This window comes from Sturnira hondurensis, unplaced genomic scaffold (genome assembly GCF_014824575.4).
Source record: "Sturnira hondurensis isolate 20B ecotype Veracruz unplaced genomic scaffold, ASM1482457v3 Scaffold0002840, whole genome shotgun sequence".
Lineage (NCBI taxonomy): Eukaryota > Metazoa > Chordata > Mammalia > Chiroptera > Phyllostomidae > Sturnira > Sturnira hondurensis.
In genome coordinates, this window is record NW_028075471.1 from 18,672,599 (window position 1) to 18,691,265 (window position 18,667).

General features: G+C 44.1%; 2 protein-coding genes across 2 annotated transcripts; one reads left to right on the forward strand and one right to left on the reverse strand.

Annotated features, from left to right (window-relative positions):
* Positions 1 to 1,737: 1,737 nt before the first annotated feature.
* On the forward strand, positions 1,738 to 4,478 carry GPR27 (G protein-coupled receptor 27). Its single transcript, XM_037040963.1, has one exon. It carries the CDS (start codon positions 2,072 to 2,074, stop codon positions 3,197 to 3,199), a length of 1,128 nt encoding a protein of 375 aa, XP_036896858.1. The 5' UTR covers positions 1,738 to 2,071; the 3' UTR covers positions 3,200 to 4,478.
* Positions 4,479 to 12,176: 7,698 nt separating this feature from the next.
* Positions 12,177 to 12,759, reverse strand: LOC118983641 (heat shock cognate 71 kDa protein-like; the record flags this gene model as incomplete). Its single annotated transcript, XM_037041292.1, has 1 exon — positions 12,177 to 12,759. A coding segment is annotated over one exon (519 nt), but the record flags the coding sequence as incomplete, so codon positions are not given.
* Positions 12,760 to 18,667: the final 5,908 nt, after the last annotated feature.

Consider the following 18,667-nt stretch of genomic DNA (forward strand, 5'->3'; position numbering starts at 1 on the left):
GGGCTGCAGATTTTCAGAGACTCAGTCCTTGACCCAACAGTTTAAAGCCAGCAATCACTGACCTCCAGATTTCTATTTCATGAGAAAATAAACTGATGTACATTTTTAGCTACTATTATCCAAGTGCTATCCTAACCAAAATGCCCTCCAAATGGATTTCTCTTTTCTGTCAATAAATATTTACAGACCTGCCTGATCAGCCACTGCCCCTAGTCGCTTAGGGGTGCTAAGTCGGATTGCTATTGGCTGTCACCTACGTTTCTGCAAAATGTCCACTCTGTTCTTGAGGTTCTTGCTATTCAAAGCATGGCCTATGGACTAGCAACATTAGTGTCACTGAGGAATTAGTTAGAAACGAAGAAATCTCTGTCCCCATTCCACACCTACAGAACCAGAATCTGCATTTCCAGGTAGTGATTTCTGTGCACTTTGAAGCTGGCAACTCTAGACTACACTTTCGGGCTCTGCTGTCATTCCTCTTGAAGAGTACTGCCAAGATGATCTTACTGTAGCACAGCCCTAATCACGTCACTCTCCTCAAAAATCCTTCAGGACTCCTATCTACAGACTAAAGTTTAGACTTCTTAAGCCTGGTGACCCAGGCCTTCTATGATCTTGTGTTGTCCTGGAAATGCCCATCAAAGTGCTGGCCCTGCAAATAGTAGGTAGACAATAAATACTGTTCTAGCCCTTAATTCTGGCTTTACTATGCTAGGAATTTGGGATACAATGGTACCAAAAAAAAAAAAAAAAAAAAAAAAGACATGGTCCCTTGCCTTCATGGAGCTTGGAGACTAGTTGAAAGAATATGTTTAAAAACAATCAAAATGTGTGATGGTAAATTGTAAGTGCTATGAAGAAAATGAATGGGCAGTGCTACATTCTGGTCAGAATGGCTCATAGGACAGGAGCTGTGGGGCTGGACCAGGCAGAGGGAGCCACACCTGCAGAGATTTAAGGGAACTTGGTTTGTCTAAGGCCCAGAATAAGGGCTGCCCTTTGAGGCTTACCCAGAAAACAGATACCTCGGGAGGAAGCTGTCATGGGGTTCACTTTCCAAGTCACTTAGGAGAAAAGGCTGAATTTTTTCCCCCCTGACTCAAGTCTTCACTGGGACCACAGGTGAGGAAGAGATCTTGGCCTGCTGCACAGTCATTGTGAGTCCAGCCCTGGAAATGAGACCTAGTGAATTAATCCTAGCTCCAGCGCTCACTGGTTCTCAACTCCCTTGACCTCCAAGCTTCTGCTTCCTCAGTACAAAGTGGGGTTAAGATTAGAACCAACTTTGTAGTTACGTGAACACTGAGCAAGTCGACGCCGATAAAGCTCCCAGAACACTGCCACATACATCAAGGCTCACCTGAACATTAGCGGTTATATGACTATGATTAGTACTACTGTTAATTATTTCGGGCAGAAAGCTCATCCCAGGTATTCCTGCCTCGCTGCGGCCTCCCGACCCCGCCATTCCAAGCAGCAGCCCCTTGCCCCGCGTGACCCCACAGCGCGGGCGCCGAACGCTGCCGCAGGACCCCCGTTACCTAGGGCCAAACACGGCTTATCATCACCTCGCGTCCCGAGCCCTGCCTCCCTACCGGATGCGCAGGTTCCGCGGCGGCATCCGCAGCCTAGCCTGGCCAGGGTGGCGGCCACGCGGCGCGCTCCGGCGGAGGGGAGGGGGCTCCACGGCGGCGGCGGCGGCGGCGGCGGCGGCGGCGGGGGGCAGAGCCAAGAGGCGCGCTGCAGCAGCGGAGGAGGAGGAAAAGGATGCTGGGGACTGCGGGCAGCCGGGCGGCGGGGAGGCCCTGCTCATAGAGAAGCCCACGGCGCCCTAGGTACAGGGAGTGGCCCTCGCCTCCTGTTCGCATTATTCCCGAGATGGCGGCGGCGGCGGCGGCTGCGGGGCTTTGGCACGGGGAGCCCCAGAGGCACCAACCCGGCGCAGGCTGAGCCGCGCCGGCCCGGGAGCTCGCGCACGTCCCACGCCGCGGTGGAGCCTAGGCCAGGCGGCCTGCGGAGCGGCGAGGCCGGGAGCGGCCCCTGAACGGAGCGTCGGGCTGGGGAGGCCACGATGGCTAACGCCAGCGAGCCGGGCGGTGGTGGCGGAGAGGCGGCCGCCCTGGGCATTAAGCTGGCTACGCTAAGCCTGCTGCTGTGCGTGAGCCTGGCGGGCAACGTGCTGTTCGCGCTGCTCATAGTGCGGGAGCGCAGCCTGCACCGCGCCCCGTACTACCTGCTGCTCGACCTGTGCCTGGCCGACGGGTTGCGCGCGCTCGCCTGCCTCCCGGCCGTAATGCTAGCGGCGCGGCGCGCGGCGGCCGCGGCCGGAACCCCGCCGGGCGCGCTGGGCTGCAAGCTGCTAGCCTTTCTGGCCGCGCTCTTCTGCTTCCACGCCGCCTTCCTGCTGCTCGGCGTGGGCGTCACCCGCTACCTGGCCATCGCGCACCACCGCTTCTATGCCGAGCGCCTGGCCGGCTGGCCGTGCGCCGCCATGCTGGTGTGTGCCGCCTGGGCGCTGGCGCTAGCTGCGGCCTTCCCGCCGGTGCTGGACGGCGGCGGCGGCGAGGAGGAAGACGCGCCTTGCGCCCTAGAGCAACGGCCCGACGGCGCCCCCGGCGCGCTCGGCTTTCTTCTGCTCCTGGCCGCGGTCGTTGGCGCCACGCACCTGGTCTACCTCCGCCTGCTCTTTTTCATCCACGACCGCCGCAAGATGAGGCCCGCGCGCCTCGTCCCGGCAGTCAGCCACGACTGGACTTTCCACGGCCCCGGCGCCACTGGCCAGGCGGCCGCCAACTGGACGGCTGGCTTTGGCCGCGGCCCCACGCCTCCTGCACTCGTGGGCATCCGGCCCGCGGGGCCCGGCCGCGGCGCGCGCCGTCTACTCGTGCTCGAGGAGTTCAAGACAGAGAAGAGGCTGTGCAAGATGTTCTACGCCATCACGCTTCTCTTCCTGCTGCTCTGGGGGCCCTACGTCGTCGCCAGTTACCTGCGGGTCTTAGTGCGGCCCGGCGCCGTACCCCAGGCCTACCTGACGGCTTCCGTGTGGCTGACCTTCGCACAGGCCGGCATCAACCCTGTAGTGTGCTTCCTCTTCAACAGGGAGCTGAGAGACTGCTTCAGGGCCCAGTTCCCCTGCTGCCAGAGCCCCCAGGCCACCCAGGCCACTCTCCCTTGCGACTTGAAAGGCATTGGTTTGTAAGGGCTCTCCCGCCGTGTACACCCCAATCCAGCCTTTCCCTTTGGCTTGGACACTGACGTTGTTTCTTCCCCTCTGCCCCTCTTTTAATGGTCTAAGCTGCCTTCAAAATGACTCATAATGGATTAGCACTTGAATTGTACAGACTCCCTTTAGGGAGGGGAGAGGGGTTTCCAGTTCCATCCCCACCCGAACTCCAGGCATTGTCTTCTTAAATATATTTTCATCCCGAAAATAGGTCCTGGAGTCTTTGTATTGGTACTGCTGTCTTTTATTCCATGTTATTACTTTTGAAAATAAAGACTGAACTACTTTTCTTCATGCAACGTTTCCTAAAGACTATGGCCAATTTTCTACAGAAGCTATTTTTGACAACCTCAAGTGGCATTACATTTTGCAGTGAAATAGAGGAACCCCGGGAGACCTCACAAGTTTGATTTCTTGACAGTGGTCTTCGGTTGGAAGCAGGAGAAAGGGGAAGGGAGGATTTTCTCAACTTCCCTCTGAATTGCCAGCCGTGGGGTCGGTTGTGCTGCTCCCCTTCTTCGAAAGTGTTGAACACTTCGCTCAGTTTTGAGATTGAATTTAAAGAGCAACTAGTGAGGCAGTCGATTTTTTTAAGCAGCAACAGGATTTGTTTCCTATGTTACTTTAACACTGCTACGTAATACAGGTCAGTGACAACTGCTGTCTGCATTATACCAATCTTGACTGGAAACATTTCTATAAAACTGTAACTTAAAAGCTAAAAGGTGTTTTGGTTGTTAATGGTGTGGAGGAAATACAGTATTGCATGTTTTTGTATGTACTGATTGCTGTTCACTGATTGGGAGGTCTCTGGAAATCAGAGTACTAAATCAAAATTGTTTAGCTGTTTTTTTGCCAACAAAAATTAAAATAACTTTATGGAGACAGCTTGTCCTTTGAGGAGCCCAGTTATATTCTGGCTCATGAAACTAACTTCCACTTTGAAATTGTTCTTTTGTTTATGGTATTAGTGAATGGCAAATAATGATACTCTACTTCTAGGAGACAAAGCGTTTCCTTAAAATGTTTGCTAGTTTAAGCTGTGCTGTTCTATGATGGTTATTTTAAATTAATGAGAACTGTAATTTTAAATAATGTTTCTTTGTTAGACACATTGTAATCTTACATTGAAAGACTAAATTCTGCAAGTACTGTGTAATTTTTGCTTATAATGCTACATTTTTATTAATGTACCTTCTGTTTTGAGGATTTATATCTGTATTTCTCTTTGCATTATACAAATATACCAGTATTTTCGCTCTGGAGTATTTTATTATTGTTGTTGTGTGAGGCAGTCAGTGATTGGTTCCAGTAGGCACCTAACTATGGTCCTCATGTCCTGTTAGCCTTTAAATGTGTGTTCTTTAGTTGACCATCAGCACATCTAAGGCATTCACAGGCTTGACAACTTAAAATCCAGGATAAAACTCTTCAAATCACTTTAAGGGGAAGGCTGCATTAAAACTGGTTTTTGTGAACATATAAACACAAAGTAATCATTTTCTTTAAGACAATTAAAAGTAGGTATAGTAAATATGTTGAAATTTATTTTAGTTGAGCATCATATAAACTATTAATAATGTGCAGTCCAAGAGGAATGTTAGAAGAGGGTATAGCCAATTTATATTTTTTAATTTTTAATTAAATTTTATTTTTTTATTGTTGTTCAAGTACAATTGCCTTCATTTTTCCCCTATCATTCCCACCCACTCCAGCCATCCCCACCTCCCAACCTTGATCCTGCCCCTCTTTGACTTTGTCCGTGTTCCCTTTGTCCATGTTCCTTGACGACCCTTCCCCATTCTCCCCGTTATCCCCCCCCCCCAACTACTCTCTGGTCACTGTCAGTTCCCTCTTTATTCATTGTCTCTGGTTGTATTTTGTTTGCTTGTTTTGGGGGGGTTTTTTTTCATTAGGATCCACTTATAGGTGAGATCATATGGTATTTATCTTTTGCCAACTGGCTTATTTCACTTAGCATAATGCTCTCCAGATTCACCCACGCTGTTGGGAATTCACCCTTCTTTCTTTCTGCTGCATAGAATTCCATTGTGTAAATGTACCATAGCTTTTTGATCCACTCATTATTGATGGGCACTTAGGTTGCTTCCAACACTTGGCTATTGTGAATTGTGCTGCTATGAACATTGGGATGCATAGGTTCTTTTGAAGTTCTGTTTAATGACTCTTAGGGTATAATCTCAGCAGTGAAATAGCCGGGTCAAAAGGCAGTGCCATTTTTAGTTTTGTGAGGAAATTCTATACTGTTTTCCACAGTGGCTGCACCAGTCTGCATTCCCACCAAGAGTGTACTAGGGTCCCCTTTTCTCCACAACCTTGCCAGCACTTGTTGATTTGTATATGATGGCCATACTCCATGGTGTGAAGTGGTATCTCATTGTGGTTTTAATTTGCATCTCTCTGATGGCTAGTGATGCTGAAAGAGTTCTGTATGCCGTCCTTGGAGAAGTGTCCAGGTCCTTAGCCCATTTTTTGACTGGATTAGTTGTCTTCCTGGAGTGGAGTTGTGTGAGTTCTTTATATATTTTAGAGCTCAAACCTTTGTCCAAGGTATCATTGGCAAATATATTTTCCCATATGGTTTGTTCTCTTTTCATTTTACTGCTGTTTTCTTTAGCCGTTCAGAAGCTTTTTATTTTGATGAGGTCCCATTTGTTTACTCTTTCCTTTATGTCTCTTGCTCTAGGGGACATATTTTGGTGAAAATGTTGCTGCATGGAATATCTGAGGTTTTCCTGCCTATGTTATCCTCTAGATATTTAAGTCTTTTACCCACTTTGAATTTATTTTTGTGTATGGTGTAAGTAGGTAATGGAGTTTCATTTCTTGGCATGTAGCTGTCCAGATCTCCCAACAGCATTTGTTGAAGAGGCTATTTTTACCCCATTTTATGTTTCTGCCCCCTTCATTGAATAATAATTGACCCTAAAGACTTGTATTTATTTCTGGGTGCTTTACTCTGTTCCATTGATCCATGTGTCTGTTCCTATGCCAGTACCACACTGTTCTGATTACTGTGGTCTTGAAAGATTGTTCCATATCAGGTATTGTGATCCCTCCTACTTTGTTCTTCTTTCTCAAAATTGCTGCAGGTATTCCAGGTCATATATGGTTCCATATAAATTTCTGAAATGTTTGTTCTATATCTGTGAAATATGTCATGGGTACTTTAACAGAGATTGCGTTGAATCTATACATTACTTGGGGTATTATGGACATTTTGATGATGTTAATTCTTCCAGTGCATGAACACAGTATATTCTTCTATTTGTGTCTTTCTTAATTCCTTTCTTCAGTGTTGTATAGTTTTCTAAGTATAGGTCTTTTACCTCCTTGGTTAGGTTTATCTCTAGGTACTTTATTTTTCATGTTGCTATAGCAAATGGAATTTTTTTCCTGATTTTTGTTTCTGATATTTCATTGTTGGTGTACAAAAATGCCTTTGGTTTCTGAATATTGTATTGTATCCACTGTTGTGCCAAAATCATTTGTTAGGTCGAGTAGGTTTTTGGTGGAGTCTATAGGATTTTCTGTATACACTATCGTGTTATCTGCAAACAGTGACAGTTTTGCTTCCTTCAGTTTGTATCCCTTTTATTCCTTTTTGTCTGCAGCTGTTTCTAGGACTTACAATACTGTGTTGAATAGAAGTGGTGAAAGAGGACACACTTGTCTTGATCCTAATCTTAGTGGGAAAGTTTTAGTTTTTGTCTGAGTATATGCTGGCTGTAGGTTTCTCATATATGCCCTTTATTATGTTGAGGAATGCACCCTCTATTCCCACTTTACTGAGCGTTTTTGTCGTAAATTGGTGCTGTACATTATCAAAAGATTTCTCTGAATCTATTGATATGATCATGTGATTTTTTGTGTTTTGTTTATGTGATGTATTAGGTTTATTGATTTGCAAATATTGTACCATCCTTGCATCTTTGGAGTGAATCCCACTTGATCATGGTGTATGATCTTTTTAATCTATTGCTAGATGCGGTTTGCCAATATTTTGTTGAGAATTTTAGCGTCTATGTTTATTAGTGATATTCGCCTCTAGTTTTCTTTCTTTGTTGTGTCTTTATCTGGTTTTTGGATTAGGATGATGCTGGCTTCATAACAGGTGTTTAGGGGTCTTCCATCTTCTTGCATTTTTTGCAATAGCCTGTGAAGGGTAGAGGTTAGCTCTTTCTTAAATGCTGTGTGAAATTCTCCTGTGAAACTGTCCAGTCCAGAGCTTTTATGTGCTGGGAGTTTTTTAATTACTCCTTCATTTTTGTCAGCTGTTATTGGTGTGTTCAGCGTTTCTGCTTCTTCATTCCATTTTAGGAGATTGTATTTTTCTAGAAATTTGTCAATTTCACCCAGATTTTCAAATTTCTTAGCATATCATTCTTATAGTAATTTCTTAGAATCCTTTGTATTTCAGTGGTATCGGTTGTAATCTGTCCCCTTTCATTTCTGATTTTGTTTATCTTTTCAGAGAGCCAGCTTCTGGATTTATTGATAATTAGAATTGTTCTTTTACTCTCTCCATAGTTTAATTCTGCTCTGATCTTGGTTATCTCCTTCCATCTACTCACTCTGGGCTTTGTTTTGTTGTTCCTCTAGTTCTTCTAGATGTAGGATTAGGTTGTTTATTTGAAATATTTCTCTTTTTAGGTAGGCCTATATTGATATAACTTCTACCCCAGGAGTGCCTTCACTGTGTCCCCTAAGTTTTGGACTTTTGTAAGTTCATCTTTATTTGTTTCCAGAAACTTTATTTCTTCCTTGATCTCATTCTTAACTCATTCATTATTTAATAGCATGCTATTCAATCTCCATGAATTTGAGCATTTTTGAGTTTTTTCCTTGATGTTGAGATTGGTTTCTAGCTTCAGGCCCTTGGGATCCAAGAAAATGCTTAATTATATATCACTTTTCTTGATTTTGTGGAGGCTTGTTTTGTATCTTGTCATGTGGTCTATCTTTGAAGATGTTCCATGTGCATTTGAAAAGAATGTGTATTTTACTTCTTTGGGATGAAAGGCTCTCTATATATATTAGTTAAGTCCATTTGAACTAGGACATTGTTCAATGCTGCAATATCCTTGTTGACATTTTGTTTGGAAGATCTATCCATTTCTGACAGTGGGGTGTTAAAATCCTCCAGTTTAAGTATGTTGATGTCTATATCTTCCTTGAAGTCCTCCAAGATTTTACTTATATATTTGGGTGCTCATATATTTAGTTATATATGTTGTGTGCATATGTGTGTTTATAATGTTTATGTTTTCATAATGAATTCTTCCCTTGAGCATTATGAAGTGTCCTTCTGGGTCTCTTTTTATGGCCTTTGTCTTGAAATCTGTTTTGTCTGTTTTAAGTATTGCTTCCCTGGCTTTTTCCCCCCTTTCCCTTAGCTTGGAATATTTGTTTCTAGCCCTTCATTTTCAGTCCATGTAGGTCTTTTGTTCTGAGGTGGATCTCTCATAGGCAGCAACACGTATGGGTCATGATTCCTTATCCATTCAACAATCCTATCTCTTTTGATTAGAGCAATTAATCCACTTACATTTAAGGTTATTCTTGATAAGCACTTATTCATTGCCACATTACTTCCTTCATACCTGTGTTTTTCTCTCTTACTCTTTTTCTTCCTTAAAGCAGACACTTTAGCATCTCTTGTACCGCTGGTTTGGAGGAGATATATTCTTCGAGGCTTCTTTTTTCTAGGAAGCTCCTTACTTTGCCTTCCATTTTAGTTGAGAGCTTTGTTGGTAAAGTAGTCTTGTTTGCAGGCCTTTGATTTTCATTATTTGCAATATCCCTTGCCATTCCCTTCTGGCTTGTAGCATTTCCATTGAGAAGTCAGCTGCTAGTCTTATTGGGGTCCCTTTGTATGTTACTTTCAGTTTTTCCCTTGCTGCCTTTAAGATTCTTTGTCTTGAAATTTTGCCATTTTCATTATGATGTGTCTTGAAGTGGGCCTCTTTGGGCTCCTCTTGATTGGGACTCTGTGTTTTGTGGCTTTGTGTGACTTTTTCTCTCATCAAATTAGGGAAGTTTTCTATCATTACTTTTTCAAACAGGTTTTCTATCCCTTGCTCTTCTTCTGCTTCTGGTACCCCTATTATATGGATACTGTTATGTTTCACGTTGTCCTGCCATTCCCTTAACACCTCTTTGTTCTTCCTGAGTCTCTTTTCCATTTTGTGCTCTTTCTGGGTGTTTTTTTCTACCTTGTCCTTTAGCTAGCTGATCCGATCCTCTGCTTCATCTAGCCTGCTTTTTATTCCTTCTACTGTGTTCTTCAATTCAGAAACTGTATTCTTCATTTCCTGTTGTCTCTTGTTAATTGTTTCTGTCATTTTTCATGCTGGTGTAATTTGCAGTAAGTTCTTGTAGCTTCCCTGTATTTTTTGGTAATTCTCAGTGAGCTCCTTGAGCTTCCTTATAACCATTGCTTTGAACTCAGTATCCGATAGTTAACTTGCTTCTGTTTCATTTACCATTGTTTCTGAGGATTCCTCCTCTGATTCTTAAACTGATCTGTTCTGACTCTCTGTTTTTTAGGGTGTGAACTACTGTGGTAGGAGACCTGTGAGATTCAGTGGTGCAATCTCCTTGATCTCCTGAATTTGTTGCTCTTGGGCTGTCGTTTATATTGGCTCTCTGGATGTTTTTGGGTTTTGATTGTCGTTGGGTCTTTCTTTGGTGGGTCCTTCCATCCAACTGGTTGACTGAAGGTCACTCCACCCACCATGTCTTGTGTGCTGTTGTGCAGGTGCTGCAAGAACAAAACCACGAAGTCCAAAAGACAAGCCCACATCCACAAAATATCTCTCCCGCCACAATCCCACTATCAACATGAAATTAACCAGTATTAGTAAGGGTGTAAAGAGATTAAGACTATTTTTTAAAAGGAGGGAAATAGACTATAGTGTAAATTCTAGTAACTTAATATGCACAAACTTGATGGACAAGAAATGAATGTTAAAAAACTATGCCAGAAAGAAAATATCACTAATCATGGAGAAAACCACAGTGGATTTTGTCTCAGTAGCTTCTAGTATTTACTGCTGTTTTTCCTTTCTGGATCCACCTCTGGCAATGTCAGATGTTGACCCAGTCTGACCTTAGGCTACCTGCTGCCAGATTGCTGGGGATCTACTCTCTGTGGCTGTCACCTTCAGTTATTAAGTTAGGCACTCTGCTCTCAGCAGTCAGGCTTCATAGGCTTAGCAGATAGGGTGGGGCAGAATCACTCCTGGCATTGCGGCTATTGTTTCTCTTCAGGCTGATGCCTCTTGTAGGGGAGTGGTCTGCCTGAGCAGGATAGCTGCTGCGGTATGGGGGAAGACTCGGCACCTGGATCCCAGCTGCTACCTATTCTCTCAGCTCTTTCCCTAAAGCTTCCTTCTCCAGCCTACTCTGCCCCTGTCTTTGCCGGTGCCCTGAGCAAATGGCTGCAAATGAAAATGTGTGTTGGCCCTTTAAATGTCTCTTTGTGACTCCAGCCATCTTTGGCAGAACTAGACCCTGCCACTTTTTGCTGCCTGTTTTCAGTGTGCTGTTTGGAGTCTGGTACTCTAGGCTGGGGATAGGGTTTAGACCCCATACTTCTCAGGGGGATCCAACCAGTTGCTTAATTATCCCTCTGGCACTGCCACCTAATGGGCACTCAGCCAGCCCTCTTGAGTCTCCACCGCACTCATCAGTCAGTTAGTGCTGGAGATGATTGTTCTGTCTGTCCGAGGTTATAAGGCTTCTCTTTTGCTGTTGTTCAGTTGTTTGTTCTGGGTGATTCCTCTGCAATTTAGTTGTCATTCCAGACTGGTCCTGGGAGGAGGTTAGTGTGGCTTCCATTTACTCCTCTGCTATCTTGCCTCTCTTAGCCAATTTAATTTACCTCTGGTAAAGGGTCAGTATTATTTTACTTTTTAAAAGTCAATCAGTCTGTTCAGACAGTCTCATATTTGGAAAATAGGAATAACAATTACCCTATTTCTCCCAGGGTCATAGGACAGGTAGATGTTAATTATTCAAGAGCCATTCATCAGAAGTCTCAGCTAATCTAGAAAAAGAGGTACAGGATGTAAATCATCATCTAACACCCACACCTCCCCCCCACACACACCTCCCCCCAAGTGAGCCAACTTCAGAAACTAGAAGTCAGTCAGCCCATGTGGTATGCAGGATATTTAGTACCTGGCCTGGTATAGGAAACAAGCCACCAGGGCCTAGTTCTGACAACTCCAGCCTTAAGCAACAGCTTGGTGGCCCAGAGACAGCCTGTTGGCTGTATGTGGCCTTAAGTTCATGGGTATATTTTCAGAGGAGACTCCATAAGCCAGTGAGTCTCAAATTTTAACAGTATTACCTTATGTGCTCATGAGGTTGAGAGATTCTTATTAGGAAGTATTAGGGTGGAACCTAGGAAAGAGCATTTTTAACAGGCTCCCCAGATGGTTGGAGGTATACCTCCAGGTCTTTGTTCAGACATAATTTACTTCAGACAGCATGTGAACACACTTGGTTATCTGGTTTTGTTTTGTTTTGTTTTATTGTGATTAGATGGGCAATTTCTAATGAGGGTTGAGTTGAAGAGTAATGAGAAATGAGTCAACTGTGAAGGAAAAGGAGAGAAGAACCATGAGAGGCAAAGGAAATGAGCTATCGAGGGGTAAAAAAACCCTCACATCTTAACAGCTTCTTGAATCAATGAATCTATTAACATACTTTGATTGTTAATTATATTTTTTCTTTTTTCTGTCTTTTTTTATGGTGCCAATTTAAATAGTTTATTTAAGACATTGCATTTTCTACTTTACAATACAGACAGACAATACAGTGCTTATAAAGTGCATTATTTGCCTGTGCACATAGTCCATGTTCAAGTATCAAGAATGCTGTTTTATTATACAGCTTCTCAACTTTTAAAACTGTCATGGAATTCGCTACAAATTTGGGTCCTTCAATATTTTATGTGGAACAATGCTAAATCTATGCAAGAGGTTGGCTTAATCAACCTCTTCAATGGTGGGCCAGGAGGAGGCACCCCCAGGTGGAGGGGCTCCGCACCCAGGGAAGCCCCCAGGCATTCCTCCTGGCATGCCACCTGCACTCTGGTACAGCTTGGTGGTGATTAGGTTGCAGGCTTTTTCCAGCTCTTTCTGTTGATATTCAAATTCTTCCTTTTCTGCAGTTTGATTCTTATCAAGCCAGTTGATGATTTCATTGCACTTGTCAAGGATCTTCTGTTTGTCTTCATCATTGATCTCGCCTTGAAGTTCTTCATCTTCAACAGTTGCTTTCATGTTGAATGCATAGGATTCAAGTGAGTTCTTGGAAGACACCTTGTCCCGTTGTTTCTTGTCTTCCGCTTTGTACTTCTCAGCCTCCTGGACCACGCGCGCAATGTCTTCCTTGCTCAGATGACCTTTGTCATTGGTGATGGTGATTTTGTTCTCTTTTCCCATGCTCTTATCCATAGCAGACACGTTCAGGATGCCACTGGCATCGTTGTCAAAAGTGATTGTTAATTATATTGATAAAAACCATCAGGAAAAGATTAGTTGTGTTTCGGAATACTCTATCCATTGGACCAGGATAAATATAATTTTCATGTGGAAGATTTCCATTAAAAGAGTTTTTTGTTTATTAAAGGAGTTAATTAGCATTCCTCCACATCTAACCAGGGTGAAAAAAGTCACTCTCCTTGAGGCAATTAAAGTAGATTTTTTGCATATCAATTCATGCATGTCCTGCAATGAAACTATTGGATCTAAAATGAGCATTTTGGGATCTTTTGATATTTTACATTAAATATTTTTTCAAAAACATCATATCTGTATACATTTCCACCTGACCATGTTTATTTTTTTAGAAAACAAATAGCTCAAGCTAAGTGGGGAAGCACATAACAAATCAGTAACCATATGATAAGTAAGATCTTTGTACCCACTATTCAGGCCTGCCAAATCTTGTCATTTTGTCATACTGGTTTATACTTTTCCCCTTTCTCATTTTTTCTTTTCTTTTTTTCTTAGCTCTCTCTTCTATTCTCTCCCTTCTTTACTGTCCTTTCTTCGTTCCTTCCCCACCCCCTTTTTTTCCCTTAAAAAAAAGAAATAAAAGTTATGAATCTTGGTGCATGCCATGGGCTCCTGGCTCCCTCTCTAATCTTACTTTCTCCCACTCCCTTCTAAACCCTGTGCTCTAGCCACTCCCAGTCAATGGAGGTTCCCTGAACAGGTTATACCGTGGCGCCCAAACATACCTTTGCATTTATTGTTTCATGTGCTCCAAGTTTTCACTCCCTTTTTCCCAGCTCAACTGCAGTTAAGATTTCAGGGAGCGAACTCCTAGACAAAAAAGGTGAACTAGCCCCTACAGATAAGGGAAGATTTTTCCAGGGCAGTCCCTGTAAAATTTTTAAGGCTTGAAATTTAGTCATTAAGTTCGAGCGCCATGGTGGACGGAGTAGCAGGTGGACTGTTTTTGTGGTTTTTTTAAGTTGTCTGTGCACTGAAGTGGCTAGGGTTATCATGCAGTGGATCCAAAATAGTGTTCTTTATTCACCATGAATGAAACTCTGTGTCACTCTGTGTTACCTGCCTCAAGATGAGTGGCCTTCAGGACCCCCTCTGTGAGGGGCACAGCAGGTAACCTACCCACCTTTTACGCCCATATCAATCTCCTGTGCATAGTAATATTAGCTGCTTCTGGAGTAAATAGAAGTAAAAGCAAACTTGTTCTGAGTCCAATGGGTTCTTTATGCTTTTTTCCCCAACCTGGTCAAGATGTTTGCGGTCTAACCCAGTCCATGAAGAAAGCCCTTTTGCCTTGCCTCTTCCTTCCTTTGGGGATGTTTTTGGTGAGGATGTGGTTCTTGGAATCACATTAGCTGTCTTGCAACTATGAGAAGAGATACTGTCAATACAGTAAAGATAGCAGGCAAGAAAGATGAGAGAACAGACATCTATTTTCATTAACATTATTGAACTGTTTAATCAAGCAGGCAAGCCCATATCTTTAGGCTTCTGGTTTTAAAATAAAAACGACTATTGCTTCAGGAACTAATATTCAGGGAACCTGTCATTGGAAGCAACAATTAACCACACACTACTTAAAACTATCCCATCCCCTCCATTCCTTCGCTAGGTATGCTTGATATTCCAGAACTGTATTCACAGATTTTTAAAAATTAGACTTCATTTGCTTTTTCCACCTATCAGATCGTTCAGCCTGCCATTACCCATTAAATTAACCTGACTCTAGAAACATAGGATAGATATGACTTGATTTCTTAGATTGAACTAAATTTAGAAGATTAAAAAGATTACCATTACTAGGCCAGTACTATTTAAGTAATCATACTGAATAAAACTTCTTACATCATAAATCTAGTTATAGTATTCAGGAAATCTGTTACCAAGCAGAGGTCCAAGGGGGAGGCAATATTTGGCCCACTGAGGGATGCCAAAAACTGTTACAGAAAACAGGGGCCCCTCCCAAGGACGGTACACTAATACCTACTGGGCTCATCTGTCCACTGCCAGAGGAAAGACATCTCTCAATGTCAGAGATTTGTGAAAAGGAAAGCAAAGATTTAAAGCTGTACAGACTTAAAGTAGTGACCCGATGTCCCCATAAAAATATCAAAGTACTTTAGGATAACCACAGATGCCCACAGCGCTTCCTCCCCCGCCCGCCCCCCTCCCCCCGGCCCCGAATTCAGAGTACCATATCTTAGGAAAAGAATCACACATCTGTTGTTTCGGGCTGCTGGCACCGTCAGCTGTGTCGCTGTCCAGGCAGGATCTCCTGTTAATCCAAAGTCATGTGGCAACTTCTCATGGTCCACTGGCAAGAGTTCTCCTGCTTTAAGTACCCATTTTTCCAGGCAAAGTCTCTCCTGCTTCCCAGACCATGCAGCCAAGGGGAGCACCCCAAACCCTCGTGGGCCTCTTCTACCAAAGCTGGAGGGGTCAGCACTCTGACCAAAAGTGTGTGGCTTTCTTCTTCACCTGGCTGCAGGGATCTCCATTCTGGCAAAGCCGCGTGCCTCTCTCTTTCATGGCTGCCAAGTCTCCATTTAAATCCCTGCACCAGTCCTCCTTTGCAGCCCCATTTCCAACTCCTCCTACAATCAGTTACACCTGCCAGGACTCCCACATTATTACAAGTTTACTGGGCTGCCATAGTGAGTCTGGGCAAGTGTGGCCCCGTGGTGTGGAGCCAATCGACTCCAATCTCTCATGCAGGTGCTGTAACTCAGGGGATCTGCCCCCCAGTTACATCCTGGGTAGAAGCCACTCCCTTCTCCCTGGCTCTAAGCATGGCCACAGCTATTTAACATGTCTATGAAACCAGTTAAATGTTAGAGATATGTTAAATGACCATGTCAGAGGTTAGCTGCAAAACTGTTGCTATGCAAAACAGCTCTCAATGGCCCTGCTTCATTTGTCCCTTCCCCCAACTGACACCTGGGGGTGGGGTGGGTGAGGACATCTTAATATTTCCTGGGAACCTCGAGTTCTGGACCCCATTCCAAATCCTTTTCTGGGTACCCCCCTCTTGGCTGTGCCCTTTTATAATCCCTTCTTTCAGATTTACAACCCCTTTATGATCATATAAGGGACAATGGACAAAGGTCTCATCTTCTTGTAACTACTTATGGCTAGACAAGGACATCATCCTACCTACCCCTGGGTCAGGGGTACCCTGAAAGGGGGGATGTCTGCAGCATGGAGGAAGTCCTTCCTGTGAAGGGAAGGACATTATGGGATCCTGGTCAGTTGGCTGTCACCAAGAAGTTGCAGGCTTGGTGTCCAAAGGCTGGCATTACTGGACCATTGGCATTCTGGTCAAGTCATCTTCTGGAGGTGACAGATTGGGCAAGAAATTGGAAGCACAATTAAATTGTAACTATTAAATGACAATGGCAGGGACTTCAGTAAAGAATGGCTTATCTGGAGGAAGGTGTACAAGGCATGCTACACCTATCCAAGACTCTTGTGACCTGCTATACTTCACTCGGGCTTAGGGGAATACATTAGATTTCCCTCCTTTCATATTTCTGAGCCCTTTCTGTCCAAGCCATCAAGACAGAAAAGGGAAAATCAGTTATAAAGTAAAGCCCACAGACTGCCCAAGCCCTTCACCTAACCCAACTACTTAGTTCAGTCAAACCGTTGAATCTCAGGGGGGTGGTGATGAAGATGGGCTCCTTAAGTGAGGCCTGTATTGCAACCAATCACCCATAGGCATAGGTAGGTCATAGTCATATGCCCTATGAAAACAGAAGAACACACAGGTTAATTCACACAACAATTCCCAAACCAGTCTCTGCGCCTGTGAGACTGTCTTTTGGGAAGACATTCCTTTGCAAGGTCCTTCCTGCAATGACATTTAACAGTGGCAATTTGATAGGTCCTTTGCATTTGTAAATCATACATTTTTTGGTGACATCGCAAACCTGGTTTCAACTCTTTAATGAAAACACACTTTTAAGACAGTTAGCTGTGCCATTCTGATGTCCAATACTGAGCATTGTGATTTTCTTTGAACCACAATTTTTCTCCTTAGATCACCCTCACTGTTAATACAGGGACTACTTTGGGTCCCACTTTTGATTTTGACTGTTTATTTGCATAAACACGCCAAGAGCAGCCTGGATCACTTATGATCTTTAAGTCCGCTTTGCTGGAACTCACACAGGGAACCCTCTGATTGACTTCTCAGTCTGCCCCTTAGGGCACAGAAGCAGAGCCACACATCCGCCATCTGGCTTCACCTGTACCAGTCGTTTCACTCAAATCCTTGATCCTCCATTGTGCCTACAGGTTCCTTTTTAGCCATCTTTCAGGAAAGTAACTTTTGTTCTTTCCCTGGGAAGGCTGGCATGAACCACACAACTGACCAAAGTACTAGGCTTTTCTTGTGGGCTTTCACTAGCTTCATGAGTCAATCCTAGTTCCTCAGGGCTTTTTGGTAACAACCAGAACCCATACATGCCTCCTTCAGGCATGACTTCCAGTCAAAGTCTCGGTTAACAAAACCACTATTAAAGACTGGTTTTATTGGTTTTATGCAAGGAAACCTTATGTCATCACTCATTTCTTCAGAATGCCAAATTCTGGAGGGATCAGATAGGGAGAAAAATATAAAGTGGAATGGAAAATCATTTTTCTTGTTTACTTTCTTGCAGAGTATGAAGTTTCAACCTTTTATGGAATCCTCAATTTCCTTTTCAGAGCAGATACAGAGCAAAATCCAAAACACAGAGTTCCAAAACAATACACAGGTAGAGGCATTCTCTTGCACCAGTGCATCCACTGGTGCCTCGCAGAGACATGCTCCTTCAGGCCCGGTCTCATGCAGAGACCTGCTGCATTGCCTCAGGCTGAAACACTTATCAGCCCCAAATGACCCTTCCTGGGTCCCGGGTGACAAAAGCATTCTCCCCAACAGGCTAAGGTGACCTTTCCTAGGTTTTCAGACATGTACGGCTTCTTTCTTTTTCTTATATATTTTTAATTTAATTATTTTTCAAGTATAGATGGTTTCTGATCAGAAGCAGAACCAATGGCCGGGACTTGCTCTCTTCCAATCCGGTCTCATGGCAAAGACATGCTCTTTGCCTCAGGCTGAAACACTCGTCAGCCCAAAATGACCCTTCCTGAGTCCCGGGTGGTAAAGGTATCCTCCCCAACCAGCTACAGTGACCTTCACCAGGTCTTACAATACAGGTTTCTGATTAGAAAAACAACCACATGTGAGAAATTTGCTCTTTTCTCACGAAACCAGAAAACAAATAGTTGAAGTTTCCTTTACTCTAGTTTTAAAACTTTCACATCCTTTATACATATTTCTACTCATCTAGATTTACCCATCATTCTCTTTTACTCTTGATTCCTTTTTCACACTGGGAAGGACTATACTTAAACTCAGTATGTGGCAGCCAAAAGTCCCTAGCACTACAGGTACCTTCCACTAAAAGTCCCTAGATTCACAGGGACATTTTGCACCTTTCTGAAGCTTAGACCTTGCAAACACCCTATAAATCAGATGGTCACCCTTGGACCTCAGTTTATTACCTTCAAAACCAGAGCCATTACTGCCAGAACCAGTTATACAGAGAACCTGACTGCTGCAGTGCCCACACAGCAGCAGCATGCAGCCCATAATCTGAACAGAAGCCTTGTCCAGTTCCAAGATTGTGGTGCCCATGCACATAGGATCATCCAACATGGCGGCACCCATTCATGTGGGGTCATCCAAGATGGCAATGCCCATGCAGGCTCTGTCCTCCATGGTGGAGCACTCATGTGGCTCATCCATTTATCCAAAATGGCAGCACCTCCACTCCAGTTCCGCCCACCTGCGAAGGTCCCAGGACTCTGGTTTCAGGAGCCCCGGGAGCCCCCAAGGCATCTTCCACCC